Raw genomic sequence first — 26398 nt, forward strand, 5'->3', positions numbered from 1 at the left:
GGGCCAAGGAGTGTAGGATTTTGGCTAATGCTATGAGTTAAAGCATTCCACAAAATCGGCTATAAAGGTGCTGGTAAAACTGGGCACCTGCAACTCGGCTACCTGCAGGGGTTTGTGCGTGAGGCTGGAGAGAGCCAACTGTGTGCATCTCTTCCCACCTCTGTTCAGCAGCACACTGGTAGCTTGAAACGGGCCATGGTGGATGCAGTTACACCACGGAAACCGACAGATGCTACATGAGGGCTCTCCCCTCCCCTCTCCCCCCAGAGCCAGTTAGCCAGCACACCAGCCTGGAACCATGGAATATGGACGGGTCCTGCCTCGCCTATTTAAGGAATCCGCTCAACAGGCCCTGATTTAGTACATGCTCGTCCAAGCTGCTGGGTCTAAGGTATTGTGTAAGGCGCTGGGGATAAATCAATGAAAACACACAGACCCTGACTTCATGGAGGTAACGATCTAGTGGTGGAAACAGAACTAATATTAACACAATCCGTTCAATTGTGAGTTAACGCCACAAAGGAGAAATACAGGGTCCTGCAGCCACCTCACCCTCCCCACCTGATTCGCAGCTCAATTCTCCGGTATTTTTCCTGGAGAAGCAAAGCACAGCTGTCCGCACCCTTCTCTCGCTGTTCCTGCCTCCAGGCCAGCACTTCCCGTCACTAACAGGTAACTTCTGCAGCGCCCGGCCGGCCATTTCCTGGGTCCCCAGACAGTATTTCAGCCTCAGGGGCGGAACCCAGCGTTCGCAGAGCCGTCTCAGCAGAGCCCCCTCCTCCCCCACGGCACCTGGCCAGGCCCCGCTCCTGCCACTCTTCTGCTCCCCAGGACATCACGGTTTCCATGGGAACCCACTCACTTCAAAGGGGAACGAAGGAGACTGGAGGGGAGGAGGGATAGTGAAAGCTGGATCAACCTCACCCTCTTGGCCCCGTCTCTGTGCTGCTGGCAACCTAACCTCCAAGCTCCCGGCCACCTAACACCATCCAGCCCGCAGCCCACCGGTGGAGAGGTGGGGAGGTGTGGTCCAAGCTACATTTTAACTTCTCGGGGGGAAAACCCCAGGGGTGAGGTGGACCTGGGGAAGGAGAGATCTGAGCTGGGTCCAAGCCTGCGGTCCCCACTCCAGGGGGCCTCCCCCTGGCAGACCCCTCTCAGCATTGCTCCTGGGCCACAAACACAATTACCCGCGATGTGCATCCAATCATGGGGTCTGCTCGCATTAGACTGCAATCATTAATCTGAGCGGGAGCTCCCGGTTGCCTGGCTGATTAGCCCAGATGATGCTCTGGTATGATCCAATTAAAGACAGACTCGGCCCCCCTTCCCCCCTCCCCCCACCCCACACGCAGAGTTTCCACATCAGAAGGAACCAATACATTTCATCAACACATCCTCCTACACAAATACAACCTCAGGGCACGGGGAGGCTCCCTCCCTCTTGTCGCACTGCCCGCTGCCGCCCTGCGGGCCTGGCCAGGGAGGGGCCTCCCCCACCTTCGTTCTTCCGTAGTTCAGGGAGGGGCCTCGGCGGGGACTCCCAAAAGTCAGCGCGGGCACTGATCCCCGTGGAGAGGGGCTGGTTACATTTATGGACATGAGATGCCGACTCCCCGACGTGCTTTGAGCAGCCAGGCCGCCCCAGGCAGGCAGATCTAATTAGAATTACCCGACCCTGTGGGAGGTGGAGTGCCTCCCCTCCCCCCGCAAGGGCGGTGGAGAGGGCGGCTGGCACTAATGGGAGAGGGGTGGTCACGGGAGACACCCTGGGGGCCCTGGGGCAAGCAGGGCTGCAGGCGAAGGAGCTGGGCAAGGGCGCTGATGTTCCTCTGCCCCATCGTCCTGAGATGCCGGGCAGCCTTATTGGGCGGGACTGTTGGTGGCATCCAGCCTGGGATTTCTTCTTCATGGTCAGACAGCTGCAGAGATAATTTGCTCAAATGCCATGGGCTGTGAGGTGACAGCCCCGTGGGAGACGGTGAATCTCAGGTGTGGAGGTGAGGCATGTTGGCTGAGGGAAGATCTGGGCCTTTGTACTTCAGGTGACATCATGGTGGACAGCCCCCTTGGGGAGGCGGCCCACCTCCTGGCTGGGCCTGGGTGGGGTCTGAGCCTGGGATCTTGGGAAGGGCTATGGAGCATGTGGAGCCCATTGGCCGGAACAAGGGAACCGTCTGCTTTGTGCCAGAACTGGAGCCAGGTGCTGACATGGGCTGTCTCGTAATTCTTGCCGAACCGCTGATTAGGTTCTATCCTGAGACCAACGCTCAGAGAGACGAGTACAAGGAGGAGGTAGGGCTCAAGCCTAGGTTTCCAGAAACTTTATGTTAGGCCACTACTCTGGGGTCTTTCTAGACTAAGATCCGTGCTCACTACAGGTCCCTGCCCCCGGGGTCCGAGAAGGTGTCAGGGATCCGTCTCCAGTGCAAATATGAATCACCTGGGATCTTGTCAAAGTGCAGATCGGGAATCCTCAGGTCAAGTGGGGACTGAGATTCTGCGTCTCCAATGAGCTCCCAGGGGACGCGATGCTTCTGGCCCACGGACCGCACTTGGAGCAGCAGTGATTTAAATGGGGTGTGATGACTGTACCCAAAGTCATCAGACCACGGGGCAGTTTTCAGAGGCCAGGCCACTCTTGCTCCCTGCTTATGTTCCCCCACCAGGCACAAGGTGAGACTACAGGCCCTGTGCAGTCTCATCTTCCCACGCCCAGCTGCTCTGGCCACTGGCCGTCCTGGGAACACACCAGGCTCTCCTCTGCCGGAAGCTCCCGCCCCTCCCATTTCTCCTCCTGCTGAGCTCTCTTACTCAGCCTTGAAGATCAAACTCTACTGCCTCCCCCGTGAAGCCTTCTCTGTCAAAGCTCTGACCGCTCTGTGTTGGTTTCTTGTTTGCATTATGTCTCTGTTCCTGGAGAGGCAGGGAAGAGCCCATGCATAACCTTTATGATTTACCTCTTTCCCCTGGAGCCCAGCGCAACATCTCCACGTAGTAATAGCAAGGGTTCAAGGCAAGTGTGAAGGGAGGACAGGAGTGCAGGTCCCATGCTGGGGGCAGGGGAGCTGGGGTCCTCCTCAGGGTCTCTGACAGGTCCTGTGACCAGATCCCGGCATTCTCTGGGGCCCAAGGCAGAGGTCTCTACCCGCAGGAGCGGGGCCTGCCCTGTGCACCGGGCAGGCTGGGGCCCGGGAGCTGTGTTATCCAGGCCTGGGAAGGACCTTGTGTCAGGATCTAGGGATCAGGGCCCACTGCTTTGGACTCCCAGCTGTTGGCATTAGAGGCATACAGCTCATCTGAGTAACTAAAAATAATGCCAGTGACAATGATAATAACGGCGATAATTACCACCATTGCCATAAAGCCACTGTCATGGGCGGGGCTGGGTGGGCCGGTCCACGTGTGACTGGAGTTAGCGCCCGCTGCAGTGCACGCTCAGCCAGGGGTCGGCCCCACTGCTGATGCCCGCGAACGTATGTGCTCACACGAGCGAATGTGAGCAAGGGTCCAACCTCAATACTGAGTGCTGACTTGGGCATCTTTTCTTAGTGATGTGGGCTCCCCATGGATAAAGGAGGACCGAAATCCCTGCTGGGACCTCGTTCAGGTCTGCCCTCAGAGGACCGCATCTTCACCCCAACAACGTACACAAGACAGACCAGAATTTCCCTGAGCCCTTCCCACCCTCTGCTACGTTCAGGGCCCAGCCCTGGGTACAAGGGGCTGATGCAGAGTAAAACGAGACAAGCCGCCTGCTCTCAGCAAACTGCCCATCTCGGGGCGGGTGCCAGAACCTACACAGTCGTGTACAACCTCTATTGCTAAAAACCAAAGACTACCATGAATCACAGTGTGGTCCAAGCACCAGCTGCATTAGAGTCACCTGGAATGCTTGTTAAAAATTCATATCCTCCTCCTACAGCTTGACCTACTGATTCAGCACTTCTGAGCACGGAGTCTAGATATATGCGTTCTAACGAGCGCTCCCAGTGGTTTCCAGGCGTACTAAAGTTTTGCTCACAACCGAGTCCTGGATGGCAAGTGTTGGAATGAAGGCGACAATGGGGCACGTGGGCCAGGACAGTCCTGAGGCAGCTGCCCGTTTGCTGAGTGAAGGGCTCTGATGCTCGTCAGGGCTCATCTCCCCAGCTGGGCTGAGGCAGAGGCCCTCCTGGAGGACACAGCCCAGGCCCCATCTCCCTCCCTGGACAATTCCAGGAAGCTGGAGCCAACCCCTGCATGGCCAGCTGAGGGCTCTCTGGAGTGATTTCAGAGAGAAGGGACCTGGCTCTGGCTACTGGCTTCCATGAGCCCACCTGCTGGCCTGCACTCACATCTCTCATGGCTGAGCTGGGCCTGAGGCCGCTTGGGGGCTCCTGCGTGCGGCCCGGCTGAAGTGTCTCCTACCTGTACACAGCTCGCTTGTCAGCCTCCAGCTGGGCCTGGGGGTCGATGGGGGCAGTGGGCACAGGTGTGCTGGCAGCAGCCGAGGGTGCGGAGATGTGGACAGCCTGGGCCTTAGAGGGGGCCTGAGCGGTCGCCGTCATCTGCAGAGACAGAGAGGAGGCGTGGGTTAGTAGGGCCAGGACCGCTGGCTCCCCGGCTGGAACTGTGAGGTCCACCTCGTCCCGTGGGGTGTGTGTGTGGATAAGAGAACGTGTACGAGAGAAGTGTGAGTGTATAACGAGCGTTCGTTCGTACATATGCTGCAGTGGGAAGAAAGCTGGTGTTTCCTCAAATGAGAAAATTCTGGGGAACGATTTAGGACCATCCAAAATCAGGTGGTGTGGAAGTGGTCTCACTTGAAAAGCGACCTAGAGGGGCTAGGGGCCTAGATGGGGAGGGTGGGAGGGAGGCTCGAGAGGAAGGGGATATGGGGATATATGTATACATTCAGCTGGTTCACTTTGTTGTACAGCAGAAACTAACACAACATTGTAAAGCAATTATACTCCAATAAAGATGTAGAAAAATAAAATAAAAGTGATGGTTCTTCATGCAAATTAAGGTAGTGGCCTCTGGCCAGAAGCAGAAAAAAACAGAACGATGAGCCCTTTAAATTGTGCTTATGAGTCACTTGGGCTGTACTGGGCAGTGTTGGGTTTGATTTGATGACTTTGGAGAGCAGGAAAAAAATAGCTGAGTCAGTTCTCAACTGGGCAGAGGTTTATCCCATTTAACACAAGCCAGAGGTAACTTTTAATGGTTTTGACTGACAATTGAGTGTTCTGCAAATTTGGTTTACCTGGGCACTTGAAGATAAGCAGGTTGTAGTGGACAAAGAACAGATTTCTGTTCTTAGTCGTAACAAATATTTAGGGTAGTAGCTCTCCTCCTATGTTACATGTTTTTGAAGGTGTCCCTGGGGCCCCAAGTTTGTGCCAATCAGAGCACCTCTTAAAAATATATTGTATATTGGATTTTCCATATAAGATTTCATTTAAAGAAATGGTTAAATGGCTTTAAAATTTTGGGTAACCATCATAACAGAACTTAATGCTTTTATATTTTATTTTCCTTAGTTAAATCGATCCCTGAAATGTCACGTGTGGTGACATGCCTCAACTATTGCTTTCCCCCAACCGGCCCACAGAGCCTGACAGCTCTCACCCACTGTGTTCTTGGACTTGACACCCTTGTCTGCCTCCCGAGCTAATACCTTGTTCACACCTTCATCCCCAGCACCCAAACTGGATGCTTAGTGTTTGCTTAGGAAATGAATGAGGGAATAAACGAGTGAACACACCTTGAAAGAATCGTATATTTTACAGCTGGAAAGTTCATCATATGATCTAGGTCCCTGCTTTCTGGAAAAAAGAGTACTGTACTTCCACGAATACAAGCACCAAACACTTGCTGTCTCATTTTCTTCATTAGATCTCTGTTCACGTGCCACATCTTCACAGTAAAATAGAGTCCCTCTGCCCCTGCTATCCCCTTACTCTGCCTTATTTCACAGCCCTTATTATGACTATATATTTCATAGCCCTTATCATGACCAGATACTATATATCTACTTGTTAAGTTATTTTCTCTCCCACCTCCAACTCAAATGTAAGCTCAAAGAGGGCTGGTTAACAGTTGTGTTCCTAGGGTCTAGAATAGCCTGGCACTAGTCAATGCTCAACAAATATTTGTTAAATGAATGAATTAATGAGTGATGGATGGTAAATAAAATTGAGACCATAAAAGAAATATACTGTATCCCCATCATTTTTTGTTAGGAAGAAATATCCTTGTCACTGTTGGCTGAGCTGGGGGAACTTTCCCAAACCCAGCGCTAGCCGGAGCATCATGGTACCTTGAGGCCAGCAAGGTACCATGCTTGACTCTTGCTGTCTCCTGTTAATAGCTTTTTGACTTTGAGCAAATCCCTCAACTTTCCTAAGCTCCTCCTTTTCATCAGTAAGCAAACTGGTGTCCTTTTTAGGATTCATGAGTATTAAAGAGGTGCTATAAGGAAGAAAATAGAAACAAATGCTGTTCTAATTTTCAAAATACAGAAATAAGGTGGAATCAGACAAACATCAGACATTCTAATCTTCACATTGATCTGGGCTAGTTTCTTTCATTCACCAACGCAACTGATTATTTTTCCCAATACTTCTCAAGTCACCGCCACGTACTAGGCACCAGGGTGACTAGGGTGAATGGCTGCTATAATGGAGCCCAGTTCTGAGTTTAACATGATTACTGAGCTGGCAGATCAGGAAAATGGTAGACATTTTCATTTACATGGTGTAAATGACCTCAGCAAGGTACCTCCCATGATATCCTCGTGGAAAACGTGGAGCGACGTGGTCTGGTGGACCATTGTGTGTATTAGGATGCTACACCCAAAGGATGACAATTAAAGGAGAGATGTCAGAGGGAGGAGGGCTTCTAGGAGATGCCACATGCTTTCTCCTCAACTCTCTTCTTCAATATTTTTATCAGTGATTTAGAGGATGTCTGAAGAAACGCTCAACAAACTTATGGGTGACATGAAACCGGGATCCAAACGATCTTCACAGATTTTGGCAACGTGCTAAGTCTAATAAGATTAATTCTTGTCTAATAAGTTGGAATTTAACACTTCTAACACTTTGGCCAAAAAAAAAAAAATCGATAACATAAATGTAGAAGAGGAGAGACATCGTTTAGCAGCACGTTTTAGTTGACAGAAGGCTCAGTATGTCCACAGTGTACTGTGTCTGTCAAACAAACAAACAAACAAACACCCCAAACTGATGCTCTGTGAGGACCCATCAGCAGAGGGACAGCTCACACAAAGCTTCCAGCCCCACCTACTAAGCTGAGACAGGTGCAGGAAAGTACACTCAGGGGAGAGTGGACCAGGCTGCTGAAGGGATTCTGAGGAATATTTGCAGGAATCTGCAATGTTAAGGAAGATGTGGGGGATGGGAAGGAGATGGAGGGACGTGAGAGCTCCCTTTGAATATCTGAATGAGGGATTAGATGGTGTCAGTTCTGTTCTGTATGCCCTAAAGCGTCAAACTACAACCGATGCATTAAATCTGTAAAATGCAGAGACAGATTTGGGCTCAACCCAAATAGTAAGTTTCCAAGCCTCTGAGCTCTCCAAGGCTGGGATGGGCTGCCTCCCGGAAGTGGTGAGTTTTCACTGGTGCAGGGGCCAAGCAGAGACTCCCGCAGAGGTGATGGACGCTCTCTAGCTGGGTGGGCTGACGTAGGTGACATCTGAAATCCCTTCTAACAGTGACAGGCTTGGACACTGTGAGGGTGCTTTCATGACCACTGCCCACCCCCAGGGTTGGCGTGGGGCTCAGATTAGATGACGTACGGTGTGTAAAAGTGCTTTGGAAACTCTATAAAGTTTTCCCCATACGGAGGGGTGGCTGTAGTTCTTCAACATGAGATTTCCAGCACGTGCATCTTTCATCAAGCGATGCACAGCTACGTGCACGGCTCGTTTAAGGGTAAAATACAGGGTAGGCTGGTGTGCTCTACTCTGCTCAGTCCAGTAAGGGTGAATTTTCTCGTGTCCTTGAAGGAATCCACAAGGAGCTTCTATGCAGATGAGCTTCTAGGAGTGGGAGGACTGAGGGGAGGGGCTCCTTTTCCTCTCACCTCCCCTTTCTAGGCAGGACTTTGGGGGAAGGTGTGGCCAAAAGCCCAGCCGGGGCCCAGAGGAAAGTGTAAATCAAAAGCGGTCACTTGTCAGCATCCCAAGAGGCCCCCGCTGAGAGGCTGTTACTGGGGCTAGAGAGCAGGGGACGGGGGAGAAGTGAGCAGAGCTGGCCTGAGGAGGATGATTTAAATTTATTTAGCTCCTGGGGGCCAATTCAGCAAACTCTGCATTTCCTCCAGGTTTGGAGAATGCTTATCTTCAAATAGATTTCTTTTTCTAGCCAGAGACACCCATTTCTCAAGAACTGGAGCTCAGAGGGAGAGGCCCGCAGCTGTCCTGGGGCCCGGGGGCAGGGGGATGAGGGTGTCGGGTGGTAAGGTTTTGGGGGAAGGTTCTAGGCCTAAAGAATAGAAGTGGGGGGAGAGGCTGGACAGATGGAGGGCAGAGATCCCTTGCTCTGGCCTATGAAAGCCAACTGATAAATTTTCAGGAATTTTGCAAGCCGGTTGATATCATATCAGTAGCCTGAAACTGACCATGGTGGGAGTAATTACACCACAGAAACTGGCAAATGCTGCAAATCAAGTCCTCTTTCTAACCCCCAACCAGAGAGCTGGTTGTTAAACATTTATCAGCACACCACTAGTGTCAGAGTTTCTCTCCAAGTACCTTCCTCCTATTCTCCTCGATCTGGCACATGAAGAAACTACACTCTATGAGGCCACATGGTGTGCCCACAGCTGGTCCCAGACCCGGAGCCTTCCTCCAAGGATGGCACTGGACATCCTACCCAGGCAGGCTGTGAGGCTTGATTAAGAGAATAGGATAACGACCAGCGGGTGGGGAAGGGTGGCAGCATTCCCCGGGAGGGCCTGCCCGCTGGGAGCTGTGGTGCTGGGTCCAGAACCTATACAGGGTCCTTGCCGTCCTCCTGCCTCCCATAGATGCTCTAACCACTGGGCTCTTCTCTATCATCCAGCTGGAACCAGCCCTGCATTAAGCCGGGAGCAAAAGGGCCCTGTCCAGATTCTCAGTTTGTGACACCCTGAGATGAAAGTTCCTGTTGCCCTGCAGGGGCTGAGAGATCCAGCCTCTCTGACAGGCTGGCCTGGCCATGAAGATGAGCAGGGGACGCTGTGTGCTGTGGTTGACGAGGCGCTCCCCTGCCTACCTCAGTCGCCCTCGCTGACACCGGAACGCCCCACTGATGCTTTCCTTCCTGCTAAGGATCACCCTTTCCCAGTTGCAGGGGAGAGCGGCACATCGTGCTCCAACGAGCTAATGAAGTCTCTCCCCGGGGGTTCACGTCCAACAGGGATCCCGTGCAATGGGTTGGTGGCACTCCCATTTTACATATGAGACAACAGAAGCCACTGCAGCAAAGAAACTGCTGGAGACCACAGACAGTTTCTGCCGAGGTTGAGACGGGAACCAAGGGCTTTCTGACTAAATCACACTGCGGGAGTGATCGTATTTAATTACTTTTCTTTGAAGAGGAGAATAGGAAGACTTTTCCCCTGAGTGGAAAGGGGCAGAAGAGGAAGGATGCTAGCGTCAGATGGAGTGTCACTCCCCAGCCTCAGGCTCTGGGTCTCCCTCCAGCCCACCCATCCCGTCGCCGGCCCCCATCTCCCCAGCCCCCAAAAGACCTCACAGATCAACTCCCCAAACACTGGTCGTGCCAGAAACGGTGCTTCCGGTGGAACCCAAGTAGGAAGACCAGGGTGGTTTGTTAATTGACGCTGGCTCAGTACCCTGACAGCACAGGGCTTCAAGCCTCAGGGTGCACGGACCTGCAGCGGCCGCCTCCCGCCAGCTGCCACGGAGAGCTCCCCGCTTCTGCTCCTGGGAGGTGGGAGCAGGTAGCTCAGATGTGGGACACTGCCAGGGTCTTCCTAGCACCCCAGGGAGGGAGCGTGCACGAGACGTTGGCATCAGATAGAATGGATTCCCGCCTTTGCCACTCGCTGCTAGCCGACCTTGGACATGCAACCTTGCCTTTCGGGGCTTCAGTTTGCTCATCTGTGAAATGGCACTGCCGCTCCCGACCTCTCACCGCCGTCGTGAGGATGGCTGTCTCCTTCAGTGGATGCGGCTGAGCACCAGCTAGGGGTCAGGGCCCTGTGCTCTGGGCTTCCGGGCCCTGAGGAAGCCGTTCAGCCGCGTCTGCCCACTTGCCTCTCCCCCCACTAGACTGTGGGATCCTGGAGGGCAGGGACCACATCTGTTGTAGCCCCAGTTGCAGCCCCAGAGTCTGAGACAGGGTGTCCACAGCACCTACGGGATGCAGGGATGACTAGTGTGGAGTGGGTGGGCCTTGGCATCCACTGATACCTTTTCAGCTGCAGATTGACCTTCTCCACCCTGAATGCCTCAGGCCACAACAGAGAAGTCACAGTTGCCGACCACATGTTTATTGGGAGCGGTGGGCATCCAGCCCAGAGCTGGTCAACCTTTCTGATCCAGGGTCCTCATCTATACATTGGGAGCAGTCATACTTAGTTAGCATTAAATGAGATAATGTATGCAAAGCAGCGGGCCTTCATAGGTACTCAGCGTATGGTGGTTATCGTTAACACAATCCCTGCAGCCAGCAGCCTGCGGCCCACTCTCCAGTTGGCCACTTTTGCTTCCGCTACCTGCGCTGCCCTGGGAGTCCTAACCCTGCTGAAGGAACCCTCTCTCCCATAAGCACCCAGAGAAGTGGGCGAGGCGCGGGCCCAGGCATAGGGAGAGGGGCCGTGGTATCATGGAAGGAGACATTACCCATCGCTAGTGATGTCACCTTGGACAAATGGCTCAGTTCCTCTGAGCCTCAGTTTCCCTCTCAGGTAAAAATGGAGCTAATAATACCTCTTGCCAGGCCTACAGTGACCATATGTGAGGGTACATTATTGTGCACCTTGAGGCTCAGTGAATCTTGGTTTCTAAGCATTTTTAATGCTTCTTTATGCTAGCCCTGTCCTCTGAATCCAAACCCCACTGAGTGTCCACACCCGGCCCCAGACACCCCGGCACCTACACCTCCCATGTTCCCCTGCGTACACCTGTACCCCTGCAGCTGCTCTGCTCTGTACCACGTGTACACCCACGCACCTCCCACGGGTCCTTTCTGCAAACCCTGGGCAACCGAGGTCTGCACCTTGCCAGCGTGACTCAGCACAGACACCCCTCCTAAGGGGACACCCCCTCTTCTGACCCGGCAGGGTGTGGGTTGCCCATCCCCAGAGCCGGCCCACCAGGCCAGGGAAGCCTTGTGTTCTGAGAACATGGGGGGCTGCATAGGCCCAGCTCACTAGAGGCCGCTGAGGCTCCAACAGGGCTGGGCTGGGCTGGGCCTGCGGTGGGGTGGGGGGGGGGCCGATGCTCCCTGCAGGGACAGGGCAAGCCACTAGGGCCAGATCTGGTTTCCTCGCAACCAGGAGAGAGTCCAAGGACCTGGGATGAGGTCAGGGCTTGAAGCCATTTAGTAAATATCAGGTTTGGCCTGAATAGGTGGGGGGCACAATGGATGGTTTTTGGGGGAGGGCACAGCCCACAGGGCGCCCCAGGCCTGGACCTGCTCACGGACCCAGCCTTGTCTCCGGTACAGCACCCCACCCCTTGCCTGCACCCCAGCAGACCCTCCTGCATGCAGGTGCCTGAAACTTCCCGACGCTTTACATCTTTATGCCTTTGCATCCGGGGCTGCCTCAGCAGGACCTGTCCACGCCTCCCCACCCTGCCTCCCGACCCCCCATCACGTGCAAACCTACCCCTCTTTCAAGACTCAGCTGGAGGGAGCATCAGCTCTCCCAGGAAGCCTTTCCCAATCCTCCACACCCCCCGCCCAGGTAGCCTGGACCCCTGCCTTATCTGCCTGTGCGTCAAACCTTAAACCCTGTAACACTTCGGGCCCTCATTTGTCTGTCCCCCTGAGTGGACTGGGTTCCCAGCTCCCATCATCATGCGTGGCTCCCATGGGGTCCCAGCGTGTTTGTTAAGTGACTGAATGACCGACTGGATGAGGAAATGAGAGAGTGATGTGTTAAAAGGCTCAGGGATCCAGAATGGAGAGGAGTCAACCATGGCTCCTCCAAATATCCCCCCAACCCAGTCAGCCCAGGGAGAGGAAGGGCTGGAGGCAGAGAAGGGCAGCCCGATTTCGCTCAAAGAGCCTCCTGGAACAGCAGGCCTGGGTCACCTGCATTCTCGTCCCAGGACCGACCAGATAGAACAAACCACAGGAAAGTTACTTTGTGGTGTAAAATGGGGGTCTTAAGCAATCAATTCACTTAAAAGGGTTTGTAGGCAGTGGTTTACAAAATGAGGCTTGAAAATGTTTGCCGCCCTGCCTGCACTTCTGGGGGTTGCTGACCAGCGGCTAAAGGGACGAAGGCTGTGGACTGGGATCCAAGTCTTTCACCTCCCAGCTTCGTGCACTTTCCTGGGCACGGGCTGCTCTCCATCTTTCCCATCCATCTCTGGAGGACCCCTTGCTTGTATAATAGTCCCACACCAGTGAGTTCCAGTATGTTTGTGTATGTGTGTAAGGGAGTGTGTTTACAGCTAGAAACACATACTTGATATGCCTATTGTGTTCCCAGTACAAAGGAGAGTAATTAAAGTTCAATCCAATCTTGGCTACTGGAGACGTACAGAAGATAGAGTGAAAAAATCAATGTCAGGGTCATGGGTGAAAGAAAGCTGGAAAACACCATTGTACTTTTCATACCCACACTCTCAACAACCCCGTGAGGCTGGGAGGGCAGAAGTTATTCCCATTTTACCGATGCAGAATGGCCCCAAATCAGCTCCATTAGGGCGAGAACTATTAATTCTGTGTCCCCGGCACGTGGCACAGGGTCTGCAAGACCCACAGAAAGCACCTGATGTTTATGAAATGGCTGAGTGAATGAAAGAAATAGTGCTGTAATTACTTGTCCAAATTTGTATAATTCATCAGCAGTGCAGTGGGACAGGCCTGGATTCCTGAATTTCTACCACGTTGAGTTGAGTCAGCCCACGCTTCCTCCTCCAGACCACAGATTCCAAAGACAACACGCACCGAGGGCCGGTGTGCTCACCCATCCCCCTCCCGCCGGGCTACGCAGGCACCGGAGCTCCTAGGAGATCAACCGGAAAGGGGGGCAAAGCGGGTTCCAGCTCCTTAGGCCCGCTGCTGGTGGATCACCTGTTCCTGATTTATTTTAAGCTTTGTCTACTTGGGCCATTAACTATTTTTGTAGCTGTTTAAAGCACTCATCCTGCTTGGAGGCAAGAGGATAGACAATAAAATGTCTGTGTGTTTTTGGTAAATATAAGAATTCAGGTAGGACGTTCATCAAAGAAAAACCCTAAACAAGGCCATGAGAGCGAGCGTTTCTTCTAGCAAAGTCCTGTTGATAGTCCACTGTCTCCTAAATGAGGCATAAGGCCCCACAGTCAGACCCAAAGGCTATTTTTGCCCTTGCCACGATGAAGAATCCAGGTCTGGAGTGAGCTGGAGTTGAGGGACACGTCCAGTTTAAAGACACGGGTGGCCCAAGCGGGCCAGAGAGAGAGGTCACTGTGCACAGAGAGAAGAAAGGCCCAGCAGAAAATAAAAAAGAAAGAGAAGAGTCCGTTTTGATGAGTCAAAGTGAGGGAAGGCAGGTCACCCATAGGGTCCCTGGGGTGTTGGTCCCAGGGGCAGAGGGAGCCGTCAATCACAGCCACAGAAAAGGCTTAGGGGGACTCTCAAAGCTGTGGAATTAACTCTATTGCTGCAGAGCCAATGTGTCTCAGCAGCAGCTGAGCAGGAGGCCCTGCGAGGCAGGGGGCTCCAGCCCTTAAAGGGATGAGAGGAATGTAAAGTGTGAAAACATCTGAACCCGCTTCTGCCCGTCCCAGCTGCATGGCCTGGAAAGGGGGGCGGGATTCACAGCCGGGGGCCCCAGCCCCCTCCCCTCCCCCTCCGGTTAATGAAACCAGCATGGGGAGCCTAATGACTGATCAAAGCCCATCCAGCTTCCCCAGATGTCTGCTCCCCTGGCCCCGCGCAGAGGGGGAATGATGCCGGGACAGGGAGGGAAAGAAGATACTCAGAGGGCAGAGAGACGGGTCTGACCTCCCCCGAAACGGCTGGCCCAGCCTTAGCCTTCCTGGTACAAGATGGGTATCTCCAAGCACAGCGTCCTGCGGTCCTGAACACCGTTCTCCTGGCTCTGAGGGTTGCAGGAGGATGCAGGGGGACAGAGGGTCCCAAGCAAGTGCTTGACTTCCTTCTGAAGTGAGCTTCCCATACTGGCCCCGGACTGAGAGTTTTGCCTTTCTTGCCTCCCTCTGGTCAATAACGAGGCTGCATCCTTGGTGAATTGCCAGAACCCTTTTAACATCACCCATCGTTAAGTCATGCTATGTAAGCACCCAGCTACTTGTGTAGCAATTGGTTCCTAATCCAAACTGCGAACTGAGTGCCCACATTCATAGGGGGCTGTGCCTAGTGGCTCAGACTGGATCCCACTAAGATTTCTGCTTTCTAGTCAAATGCTCATGCGGCCAACATGCGGGGGACACGCAGACAGAGGGATACTAAGCGCTGAATACATACACATATAGACCAGATAAAATGTTTGTCTTGCCTATAAGCCAAGGGCAAAGGTATCTGTGGAACAGCAGGTATGTGTCTGTGTTTGCGGAAGGGTGGGGGGAGGTTACTGACAGCAGGAGTTTGTGCGTGTGTGCGGAGAGGGGTGTTTAAGGTGAGGGTAGGCAAGCTGCTGCCTTCTCCAGTAAACCCAACAGTTTCCTAAAATTGCTGGTGGAGCTACAGAGGGAGAACTCTGCTTGGTGGGTGGTGCTGCCCATGGAGTGTTACAGGAAATGGGAGAACCTGAATGACATTTCAGAGGTGGAGAGAGTGCATGGACGACGTGAGAGGGTGGTGGTGTTACCACGAAAATTCTGGGCCGGAGACTGGAGTGGCACTTGCCGGGAGAGGGGAACAATAGCAGAGGATCCCATCAGGATCAGGGGAGGTGCTGGGGTGGTGATAGGAGGGATTGGGAAAATTGAGGTGACAGATGGCCAGGCTGAGGAAGAGATGCAAAGGAACGGAAGAGTGATGTAGGCACTGAATGGAGGGACCACACGCCTAGCTCATATCCAGGTCTCCCTGGAGACAATGTTTTCATTAAACTATCATCGTAGAATTCCCACAGTCCCCGTGACTTGCCCTACCTCTTGGGGCATAAAGTGAGGGTCTGGATCAAGGACTCAGGTGCAACATGCTGGAATTGAGGTATAGGAGGTGGACAGCAGAGGGCGCTGTGACTCTGACAGTATTTAATGGGGAGCGACCAGAAGGAGGAAGCAGGCCACAGGAAGGGTTCCAGTGGGTTGTTGGTTTTGTACTTTCTAAACTCACGATCTGTCTTTAGTGTACAATAAACACAGAGTGACATCCTTACAAGTAATCATGGAGTGTCCCCAGGACGGACTGGAACAGAACTGAGGGGCCAGAAGCTGCTTAGCTGTCAAACCACTTGGCTTGTGCCCAGATAGCGCGGGGCCATAACCATTAATGCTTCTGGACTAAAATGGGAAGAAGAAAAAGCCTCCCTCATTTTTAATAACTTTATTCCCCAAACTTCAAAAATGAAATTGCCAAGTTAAGAACTTGCCTTGAAAAAAAAATTCTAATTTATTATAAAGAAGGTCCGGGGCTTGGGAATTTTTTAATGCAGATTCCTAATTTTCCAAAGTGAGATTCTCCTGTGCATTTGAATAGATTATGCTCGGTATTGCTAGCCCTTAGCACAACGGGAACATTATTAAAACGACTGCCTGTGTCTCAGAGGAAGGGCCCTGCTTCTCCCTTCCTTTTTCATTTTGGGGACTTTGTAGCAGAGACTGTCCATTTCTACCTGTGGCAGAAACTGGGTTTCTGAGGAGGTGATAAAGAGATGTGCTCAGCAGTCCAGGCCTTGAGGAAACAAGTCATACTGGGTCCAAAAGTAATGAGATTAGACCTGAAGGAATGAAGAAGAAGTGGGGGATCCCTTCCAGAGAGCCCCGTTTAGGAAGTGATTCCCCTGTGTGCCTGGCCCACACTCCTACTGGGCCCGGCTTTCCTGAGAACACTGAGTGTCAAAGAGCAGCTGATTCGCCAGGACGATGGGCTTCGCCTGAGAAGCGGGGCTCAGCCTCTGACAGCACAAAGGGAGGAAGGCAGGAGGAAGAGCAAGTTCCCCAGCAGAAAACTCGCATGGAAGACATTCCCATGCGGCAGCCACTCCTAGAAGCCCCGAAGAGTGGGGAGAAGGGCGCCCCGAAAGCCAGCTGACCTCAAAGTCTAGCACTCTGGAGAGAACAGCCCGTCCCCGTGAGTCAGAAGACTTTGTCCTGCAGACCTCACCCACCTCCTCCACCCCACCCATTCCGTCCATGCCCTAAGTTCTCCCCAGGATCCCCCCATCCTGGTCAGTTTCCTTGGGAACCAGTTTGGCTCAGGGAAGGCCCATGGGAATCTAGCCACAGCCTAGAAGCCTAGCCGAGGCCATAAAGACCCCAGGCCTTGGCCTGGTCACTTTACCATGGACACTGAGACTTCATTCCTGGGCCTCTGGGGTTACACGGAGATGTGTGGCTTCCCCGGAACAAATTATTCCTTGGCTGTATATGTGAGTATTTTCGATGATTAGGTTCTGGTGGCTCCTCAGAGAAGAGAGCCTCGGGACAGCCCCCGCGTTGGGCTTCTGCTCTGAGGCCTTGGATGGGGAACTGGAGCCTTCCTTCCTCCCCCAAAAGGCTAGAGCACCTCAGTGGTGGCTTCCGGGGGGCTGAGCACCTTTGGGCTGCAATCCCACCTCCCCACCTCCCTCGGCAGCTGGGATGGATGAATCCTCAGCTGTATGCTGAGAATTAAATTAGGCTCCTCTACTTCACTGCACCCGGATCAGCATTTTTGGACAACACAGGCCCTCGCTGCAGCTCTCCTGCTAATGCCCACCAAACCCAAACTTCTCCCAGCTGCCCAGGAAGGCAAAACAGGGGGTGGGGCTGGAGGCAAAGAGGCAGCTGCTACCAGCTGTGCCAATCCAGTGCTCTCTGACCTCTCGGCCCTACCCTGGTCTGTCCCTGAGCCTTGGGGACGGGAGTGTGGGCCTTGGCACCTATCACCTGCTAAACACAGGCAGTGTCCCGGGTGCCATACCCCAGCCCCACTGTGGAGCTCGGAGAGCAGCATCCAGCTACAAAAGAAATGGAGCTGGTGTTCCTGCCTCTTCATCAGTACCCCAGGTGCCCCAACACTGCCTAAGCAGATAGCAGATGGGTCTGCTCTACTGAGGGAGGATGGTGTTTGTCCCCCATTACGGCCCTTACGTTCCTAGGTCTCCACTGGTCCAGGCCGACTTGGTTCTGACTACAGAGGGAAAGGCCCTGGCATAGCTGCACACCTGGAAGCTTTCAAACAGAGGAACTGTGCAAATGCCAAGTCCAACCCACGGTCGTTTGTACAGAGCTACTGACGTGAACAGAGGGTCTGCTGAAGCTGAGGTCAGGGTGGGGAGAGCCCAGGAAGGAGCACGGAGTTGAAATGTGGGAGCGGGGTCGGGGGTGGGACAAAAGGACATGCGCTCAAAGGTCAGTGCTTCTGCACTTATACAGGGGTAGGAGTCAGTGGGGGTCCGCGTGCTGGACACCCCGTAAAGCGGTCATTTCATGGGCGGATAACAGGATAGATAGGGCAGCACCATATGCTCACACCAGGCTGCGGGTGTCGGGGCCACAGGACCTAAAGGGATGCACCCTGGGTCTGCGTCTTCGTGTCCTTCCCATACGGCACAGAGCTTCCCTGTGGTCAGGAGAAGGGCTGTGTCTGAAACCCTAATGAGTGAGGGATAGCAGAGCAGGGCAAAGACCGGCGACGGAGAAAGAATGAGAATGATGGCCTGGCACACAGTAGGGGCTCACTGCACATTTGTGAAATGAATGAAGGAATATTCTAGCTGGCTGCATTTCACATTATAGGTACTCAATTAATAATTGAGAAAACAGGGAAGTGCGAAGGTGGAGGCTTCTGTGAACGCACAGCCTCATGATGAATTCTGAGTCTCAAAGAACCAAGCGTGGAGGGAAGGCGCACACGCGGGGGCAAAGACCAGAAGTGACTGGTCTCCAGGACCTCCAGAGACCAACCCACAGAAGCTGAGCCAGGCTTCCAGAGGAGGAGAGGAGAGAATAGGAAGACAGGGTGACCTGCAGGAGGTGCAGCCAGGAAGAGCTCGGCGGGGTCTGCCGTATCTGAGCTGAGGGATGGAAACTGGGAACCAGAGGAAAGGATGGGAGAGTGTAGGGAAACAGTCCTGGCCTTTTTCTGGATAGAAGCTGGCAGAGTCCTGAAGAGAAGGGAGATTCCTCCAATAGGCAGGCAGAGACCGGTGACTAGGGGGATCTGGCAGAGGAAACCTCTGATCAAGAGTTTCCCCAAACACCCAGAGGCAGACTCCATTCACCTGTACCTGGGCCTCCCCGAGTGAGGGGTTCAGTGCGTTTGTCTGACGTCTGCTCTGGGCAGTGACGGGGGCGGGGGTGTGTGGCACAGGCCCCTGGCTAGGTGCAGCACCCTGCGGTGCCACGGTCCTCCATGCCGGTGACAGATCCTCAGGTGCGATCTGAACCCAGGGCTTTGCCAAGTGCATGACTCCCCTCAGGGGTCTGGCTTTGCCGGGCTCTCCCAGAGAGGCGCCCCAGGCCGGGCAGGGGAAGAGCTGAGGGAGGCCTGGCCCTGCCCTCCGCCCCGGGACGGCCACCACACCCCTCCCGGCGGTCAGTCGCACTCACCTGTGGGCTGTCCTGGTAGGGAGGGGGAGGGACATTCTGCGTGGCCATCATCGTCAGAGCGGGGGCTGGGGAGGCATGTTGCATCATGGGATGGATTCACATGGAGGATCTGTGGCGGGAGAAACGGGGCCGCACCGTTAATAGCTGAGCGCAGGGAGCCCCAGGGCCCAGCGGCTGGACATGCTCCCAGGCTGGGCCACCAGGACGCACTGGATACAGCAAAGGCTGGAAGCCCTTTGCGGGGGACGAATGAGAGTTCAGGGGAGAAGCCTGGGTGGGGTGAAGCTTGCTGCGCTACGCTGACTTGCAAGAAACACTATTCAAATCACATGTAAAACAACCTGTGCACCCGCACCCCTGCTTTGTTCAGTACCAGCTCTGGCCTGGGGGGGGCGGGGCTTGGCTGGGGGCAGCTCAGGGGGATTGGCGGCCATGAGGGCACCCCACGGTCAAGGGTGCTTTCCCTTCCCCAGGCCTCCCGGAGCTGCCACCTGCACCCTCGGGGCGGAAGCCTCAGCCCTCACGGTTCCAGATCCCCCCTCCCGGTCCCCAGGGTCTGCCAGCACCACACTAACCCCCCCAGGTGTGCTCACGACGCCCCCTAGTGGTGGAGAGGGACGTGGGGCGCTGGTTCCTCCTCAGACTCGAGGGCGGAGCAAGTACCCTGGGGCGACCACCGGGAGGTGTGCCGGGAAGGGAAGGAGGCCGGGAACAGGGACCACGGCCACACAGACGTGCCTGCACATTCTCTTAGAAGACTTTCCTTGGCCTTGGTTCAACCCAGAGTTCAACCACACCTGGGGCCAGAAGAGCCGCCCGAAGCAAATGGTCCTCTTACAGAGGCGGAGGCAGAGGGCAAGAGGAGAGAAGTGTGTGTGTTTGGGGGGGAGGGGAGTGCTGGGGAAGCCGGGATGGACCCAAGCTCTCCAGATTCCCCGTTCCGGGCTGCTCTACTGTACCAACCCCCCACCCCACCCCATCACCCATAAGCGAGCTGCCCCCTTTGGCCTCAAGGTCTCTTCTTGAATCACAAAGTGGTGCGTAAGTGGAGACAGCCTGGCAGTGCCACCCAAGGAAACAGAATGCTGCGAGAGCTGTTTAGCTGCAGGAGATGCCCTGAAATATTTAGAGCTGGAAACCACGCCTAATTGCCTGATACAGGAGGGCGCTGATGAGCGGGCAACCTTGGAGAGTATGACAGTCAGACCGTCCCTCTCCTTCCTTCCTCTCCCTGGGGACCTCGGGGCTCCATCCTCTTCCCACCTGATGTCCTCCCACCACACCCTCCCCAGGGTCTTCCAAAATGTTCACATACCTGAATTCTGTGGGAGTTTGAGGGAGTCAAAGGGAGGGTCTCCAGGACCCTATGTGGAGTGTGTGTGTGTGTGTGTCTTGTTGTGTTGGTTCTTTTTCAGGAAGAGGTGGACAGATCAGCTCTGGCTGAACTGAGTCTCCAAAGTACCAGGTGTGCTTTGACCTGAAGCGCACGTGTGAAAGCACTGGAAATCCAGACATTCATTCAACGAATGTTTATCAGGTGCCAACTACACGCAAAGAACTGTGCTGGGGTGGGGAGATAGACGAGAGGAGGCAAGGCCTTCTCCCGCGGGAGGGAGGTGATGGTCCAGCGGGAAGGAAGAAAATGAACAGAGGTTCCCGTGGAGAAGGCACAGGGAGGGATGCCTTTTCCTGTGCTGAAAACGTCGAGACAGCAGGTAATTCCTCTTTGCCCCACCGCTACCTCTACCTCGCCCACCCTGGCCTCACTTCAGAAGATGGACCGCCAGGACGTCTTTGCAGCAAAAGCACCCAGGGTCACCCCGTCTCACACACACTAGGCACCGAGATCCAGGCTTTACTTCTGCAAAAAGCCTCGGAAGGGAGCCCTGGGGAAGCCAAACTCCACAGGCGGGGAACCATTGCCTATTTTCATGGCTGGGTCTTGTCTGGGAGGTGGAAAACACCCAAGGAAGGAAAGAGCGGAGTGAAGAGGGTTCGGTGGGGGAGGGAAGAGGATATAGACTCCTTGAGACATCAGAAAGAACGTCCAGAGTGAAGACTTCTGAGATATTAAATTGGGCGTGGAATCTCTCTCTTTAGGACCCAGAGGGAATAAAGGAAAAAGGGGTATTTCAGGGGTGTGCTAGGCTCAGCCTTTCCTGGGACTCTGGCAGATGAGGTAACTTTGGATGAGGCCTACGGGTACTGAGGCAGGATCCCTTCCCGGGAGCACCAATCTTAGATGCTCCTTGGCCGGAAAAAGCGAACTTCTGAGGGGCTGCAGTGCCAGCAGCCTCCAGAAGGGGGAGCCTGGGGGCAGAGTCTGGAGGCAGATTTTCTCCCCTTTTAGGGGCAACTAGTTCCCTTCCACCTTGGGTTTGGGTCTTTTGGTACCTCATTCCACGGATGAGAAAGTCATCACAAAGGCAAAGCACAGGAAGGTCAATGAGGAGGATCTGGGGTAAAAAGAGGGCTCTTTAGTCTGCATTCTTTTGTTCACTGTCAATCAACGGGAGGTAGGGTCGTTTGAGAGTCTCTGTCCCTAGAAATACTTGCAACAGCTGGATAGCTGCCCTACCTGGGGGTAAAGAGAGATGGCTAAGAGTAGTCTGCACCCAGAAACCACCACCGTCCAGGCTGAGAAGAGATTTTTCAGTCTGCAGCCTGCTGGACTGTGGAGCAGGGGCCAGAGGCCACAGGAACAATTTTCTGAGGACCCAGATGGCCCTTGCCCCTCCCCCTCCTCCCCTCTGGGGTCACCACAGGCCACTAGGCCACTGCCCCATTGCCCTCTGGGGGCTTCTCCTGCAAGAAAACAGGAGGCCTTTTCATCAGGGGCTTAAGTTTCCTTCCCTGCTCGCTCAGGCACAGAAGCGTCTGGTAACCTGATGCTGGGGGAGACCCGGTGCCCATCTCCGGAAGCTCGCCCTTTTCTTCACACGCCCCCTCACCCGCACATGCGCTCCTTCCTCCCTCCAGCTGGGCTTGGGGGGGCTGAGGGTCCATGTGGGACCATCCCCGAGAGGAGCGTGGGAATCTGACTTCTCTGAGCTGAGGCTCCACAGCTGGGATGCGGGGAGCTCCTTGAGCCATCGCTGGGCACCCGGGCCTCTGGGGAAACCTGCCGTTTTTGTTTTTGCGCTTCCTTTGGGAGCGTGGAGGGCACAGCAGGCCTGTCCAGGGCCTCCGAGCATTTGTCTGTGGCCGGAGGCTGCTCCGCCCTGCCCAGGGGCCCCAGCCCTCTGTCACCAGACACCAGGTCACCGGAGGCAGCACAGCCAAGACGCAAATGCAGGACACAGGAGGAGTGATTTACCACCGAGAAATTTCCCATGTCAAAAGATTGTTCTTAACGTTGAAAACTTTTCTTAGATGGCAGCTAGGAGGGGAAAAAAAAAAAAAACCCTAATGCAACACTCAACCCCACAATGATATCCAAGAAAAAATAATTTGTCACTGACATTATCTTCAAAAGGAGCTAAAACTGCCATTTTCCAGAGCTCAGGAGCCGAGGAAGGCAGTGCGCACAGGCTGGGGGTGGCTGAGGGGGCCTGAAGGACACGGCTCAGGAAGAGGGGAGGGGCAGCCCCGGAGCACCCACTCCCTCTGTTTCCTCAACTCCAGCTCCCCAGCCAGGTGAGGCCCTCCATCTGGAGCCCAAACGCCAGCGTGTTGACAAACAGGCTTAGAAAAAAGATCCAAGCTCGTTAGGAAGGAGCTCATTAGGACTTGTTGACATGAAACCCATTAGACCAATTAACATTCCATTAACGGCCTGGGGCACCAAGGGGTTAACGGTGCCCGGCAGTAATTGGGCTGGGGTGCGGGGTTGGGGGCTCAGGGCCTTAAGGATGAGAAACAAAGTCTAATGGGGAACTCTCGGACCAGCCAGCCCCACAGCATCCGTTCTCGCTCCCTGACCCTGGCTGAGCCTCCACTGTAGGGCCTGAGGTAGGAGAGGGGATGAAGGGACCAACTTCCCTGTGGCCCCGCACTGTCCCAGCCCATCGACTGGAGACTGGGCAGGTGGCTGGCACAGGATAGGGTGGGGGGACGTTTCCACCCTCTTGCACTCTGATGGTCTTGTTTTCTTCATCCACCCCTCCCTTCTCCTCCCCCTCTCCACACCTCGCTTCTGGTCCAGTTTCTCTCTTAGCCCCGGGAAGTAAGTCTCCTCTCCTCTCCTGGATAGGTTTTCAAAAATGTTGCCCACTCTTACAGAACCTCTTTGGAGAAGCTAGAATCCTTGAAGGCCCAGAGCCTAACTCATCTGAAGAGTGTTGTAAGTCAGGGCAGAGGAGTCGGGGAGCGAGCACTGACCCTGCTCTCCTTCCTTCCTTCCTTCCCTCCCTCCCTCCCTCCTTCCCTCCTTTCTTCCACATCAGGGCAGCTAAGAGGCAGCGGTGAGGCCCCTAGGAGCCCTTCTGGACACACACTAGCGGTATTTTATCATTTGCCTTCCCTTGCTGCAAGAAGACGCTGTGGAAGTCTGGGCCTCAAGTTTCCTCATCTGTAAACTCCCATGATCAGACAGAGCCTGTGCTTAGGGTCAAAAAAGTCTGGATTCTACAGCCAGCTCTGCCATTTCTCTGTGCGACCTGCACAAGTCACTTTCTCTCTAGGTCTGCAAAATGAGGGAATTCACCAGAATATTCTGAAAGTCTTTGCCCATGGTTAGCGCTGAACACAAGCTCTGCTGAGTAGAATGGAAATATCTGAAGCTCCATTCCAAAGGCTCCCTCATTTGAGAGTGAGGGAAGGAGGTCCCTGAGGCCGAGAGAGCCAGGAGCCCTCCTCCGCATCCCCCCAGCCCAGGAGCCCCCAGGTGGCTACCACCCCCTCTCCCAACCCCAGGTCCGCCCCTCTGAGCAGCTGCCCAGGCCTGGGTTCTGACGTCTAGACAGATTTGCAGGAGGCTGAAATAACACCGTGAACTCAGCAGGAGGGACCAAAAGGCTGCATTAGTAACCTGGCTGGCTTCAGCTTCTCCCTCCGGAGCAGCCGCCTCAAGCCTGGTGCAATGCCGTTTATTTTCCTTCCGCGGAGAGCCTGGTCCAAAATGAGTCTCTGGCCCAGCTCCCTTCCCAGAAGCTGCCTGTAGGTGGCGCCGCGGAGCCCCGCTTTAATTGCATTATATAATATAACCTGTTTACTAAATCATGTAATCAGTCGCTTTAGGATTTACAGCTTCGGATGTGTACAGAGGATTGGACTTTGAGTCAAATTTAAAAACAAATAAGAACGAGAGGCAGCTGTTGCTGATAGTGTGATATTCATCTTTTGGAAACAAATTCACCCCACTGCTATAAATTATGCCTGGGAAAAAAAAAGTGTTGGTGGTGGGAAGGAGTTGGCTACGGCTCCTATGCTGGCAACTCAGAGCGATGAATCTTGAAATAACGGTGTCAACCTGTCACTGATTTCATGTGACTCTGTGGATTTATCTAAAGAAACGCAGGCGTGCGTGTGCGCGTGCACACACACACACACACACACACACACACACACCCCAGGTCTCTTTCCAAAACCCAGTAAGGGCTAGAAACCGCAGCTGAGAGCTGAGTGGCCAAAGGAACTCGATGGTCTCCGAGCCTTGGTGCGTGGAGTCAGTACCGAAGTGACAAGGGCGAGGCCAGTGTGGGGATGGAGGGGAGGACGGAGGTGAGAGAGAGGGTACACCTGTGGGTGGGAAGCTTCACAATGTGAGGAGGTCTGGTGGAAGTGTTTCAAAGTGAGGGAGAAGTGAAGGGTCCTGTGGAATGGGAAAGAGCCAGCCCCCCAGGAGCCATGCCCTCACAGCCCAGCAAGCGCTGGACCTGGGCCTTTTCACCCCAAGTGTTCTGGGAGCTGGGCGGAAGCTCAGGGCCTGAGGTGATGGGAATGCCGTGGCCTAGCGGGTGCTGCTCCCCCGCCCCATCTTTCTGACCTCGGGGTGTTGGGGGCAAAGAGAATCCTCTAGTCTGATAAGACCAGGCTCACAGTAGGGGCGTGGGAGCCAGGAAGGTCACTGTGTCTCCACTGAAGGAAGGATGGTGGGGAAGAGCTGAACAGGATCTGCACTCAGGATCAGATCCCCGGCTCACTCGCTGTGCTGCAGGCTGGCTGGCTAAGAGGTCACACCTCCCCCGTTACCCGGGTTCCGGGGGCCACTGCACCAGGCACAGAGCCCAAGTCCTGGCAGAACGTCCCAGCCAGAAGGGCCACTTCCCTGGTGCCCCTCCGGTTCCTGCTTGGAACTCTCAGCGGGAAATAATTCTCTGCTGACTTGAGAAGCAGCAGAGATGACAACCAAGACAGTAGGCAACTCAGGCCCCTTGGCCACCCACAGCCCTCTGCTCTGATTGTGCTTCACTGCTTTTCTGGGAAGCCCACTTGGGAGGTGGTCCAGGTCACGCCCTCTCGTGACGGCGCTGGTCTCTAGGAAACAGAGGAGCCAGCAGGGGCCAGCATGAGTTTGACCAGCTCTGCCGGCTTCTGCCTCCCTGCGAGATGGGAAATCGCCCTCTCTCCCCACCTCTCTCTCCTCCTTCAGCCCTGAACCACCATGTGGTCTTTGGAAGGGGTAGGAGCCGACTGTGAACCGTCCCAGCAGCTGAGACCCCCTCCTCGGCCTGTCCAAGGGCCTCCCCCTCCTCCCCTTCCCCATGCCCAAGGCCATTTTGCTCTTTGCTCTTTATCTGGAATAACAATATATCCCCCGTGGGGGTGGGTCAATGGGGTCATTTATGTGCTCACGGACCCCTGGGGATGAGCCAGAGCTCGCTGGGAGACCCAGTTCTGGGAGGAAGGGGGCTATACTCCACCTTGGATCCCAGGGTGTCCACAGTGTAGTGGGGGGAGCTTCATGGTGACATTCCCTGCGTGGGGTGGAGCTGTTGGGAATCTCAAGACCCATGTCAGTCACCCTCCACACCCCTGACCGGGTTTCCCAGGGAGGACCCCCATCCTGCCCCACTGACTCTGACTCATGGGGGCCCCCGGCACATCAGGGCCCAGAGTCAGGGCTGTAGCTTTCTCTCCTTTACTCCCCCAGTTCAGCTCGTTTTCATTTTGGCTTCAAAAAAATAACGGACCAGGGTCAGAGTTAGGGGAGCAGCCCTCGCTCTGGCCCTGGCATCTCTCCTGCCTGCTGTTGCTTCTCACACGAGGACCAGAAAGTGACAGAGTCTCCCGCTTTCCTCCCTGCCTCGGCTGTCACACCTTTTCTGGCTTCAAAAAGCCGCTGATATATTTTACAAACTGAAACAGCAATTTAATTCCCCCTGATAGCGGCAATTGTCCATTAGATCTTCCTACCAAGGAGCTTAACAATAATTCCTTTCATCTGACTGCTTGCTTCTTCTTGATCTGAGAATCAATCCCATAAATAGCAGGCAAGAGTTTTCACATTACTCTCCCTCTCCAGCTTTTAGCATTCTGATGAAGATTCTCATCTCCTCTTTAAGCACTTTACAACTTGGCAATTTTTCCCCCTTTGGTTCCTTTAAACAAAATAAA

The 26398-nt window shown here is 54.4% G+C and overlaps 1 protein-coding gene across 4 annotated transcripts in view; it reads right to left on the reverse strand.

Annotated features, from left to right (window-relative positions):
* The window catches only part of PKNOX2 (PBX/knotted 1 homeobox 2), a 258706-nt gene that overhangs the window by 58357 nt on the left and 173951 nt on the right, over positions 1-26398 (reverse strand). For all 4 annotated transcript variants that reach the window (XM_059930120.1, XM_059930121.1, XM_059930118.1 and 1 more), the window contains 2 exons: positions 18902-19010; positions 4411-4550 (listed from right to left, as the gene is read on the reverse strand). In XM_059930120.1, coding sequence (XP_059786103.1) covers positions 4411-4550; positions 18902-18988 — 227 coding nt within the window. In that variant the 5' untranslated portion in view covers positions 18989-19010. The remainder of the gene's footprint in view (positions 1-4410; positions 4551-18901; positions 19011-26398) is intronic.

Source organism: Balaenoptera ricei, chromosome 8 (assembly GCF_028023285.1).
Source record: "Balaenoptera ricei isolate mBalRic1 chromosome 8, mBalRic1.hap2, whole genome shotgun sequence".
Classification (NCBI taxonomy): Eukaryota; Metazoa; Chordata; class Mammalia; order Artiodactyla; family Balaenopteridae; genus Balaenoptera; species Balaenoptera ricei.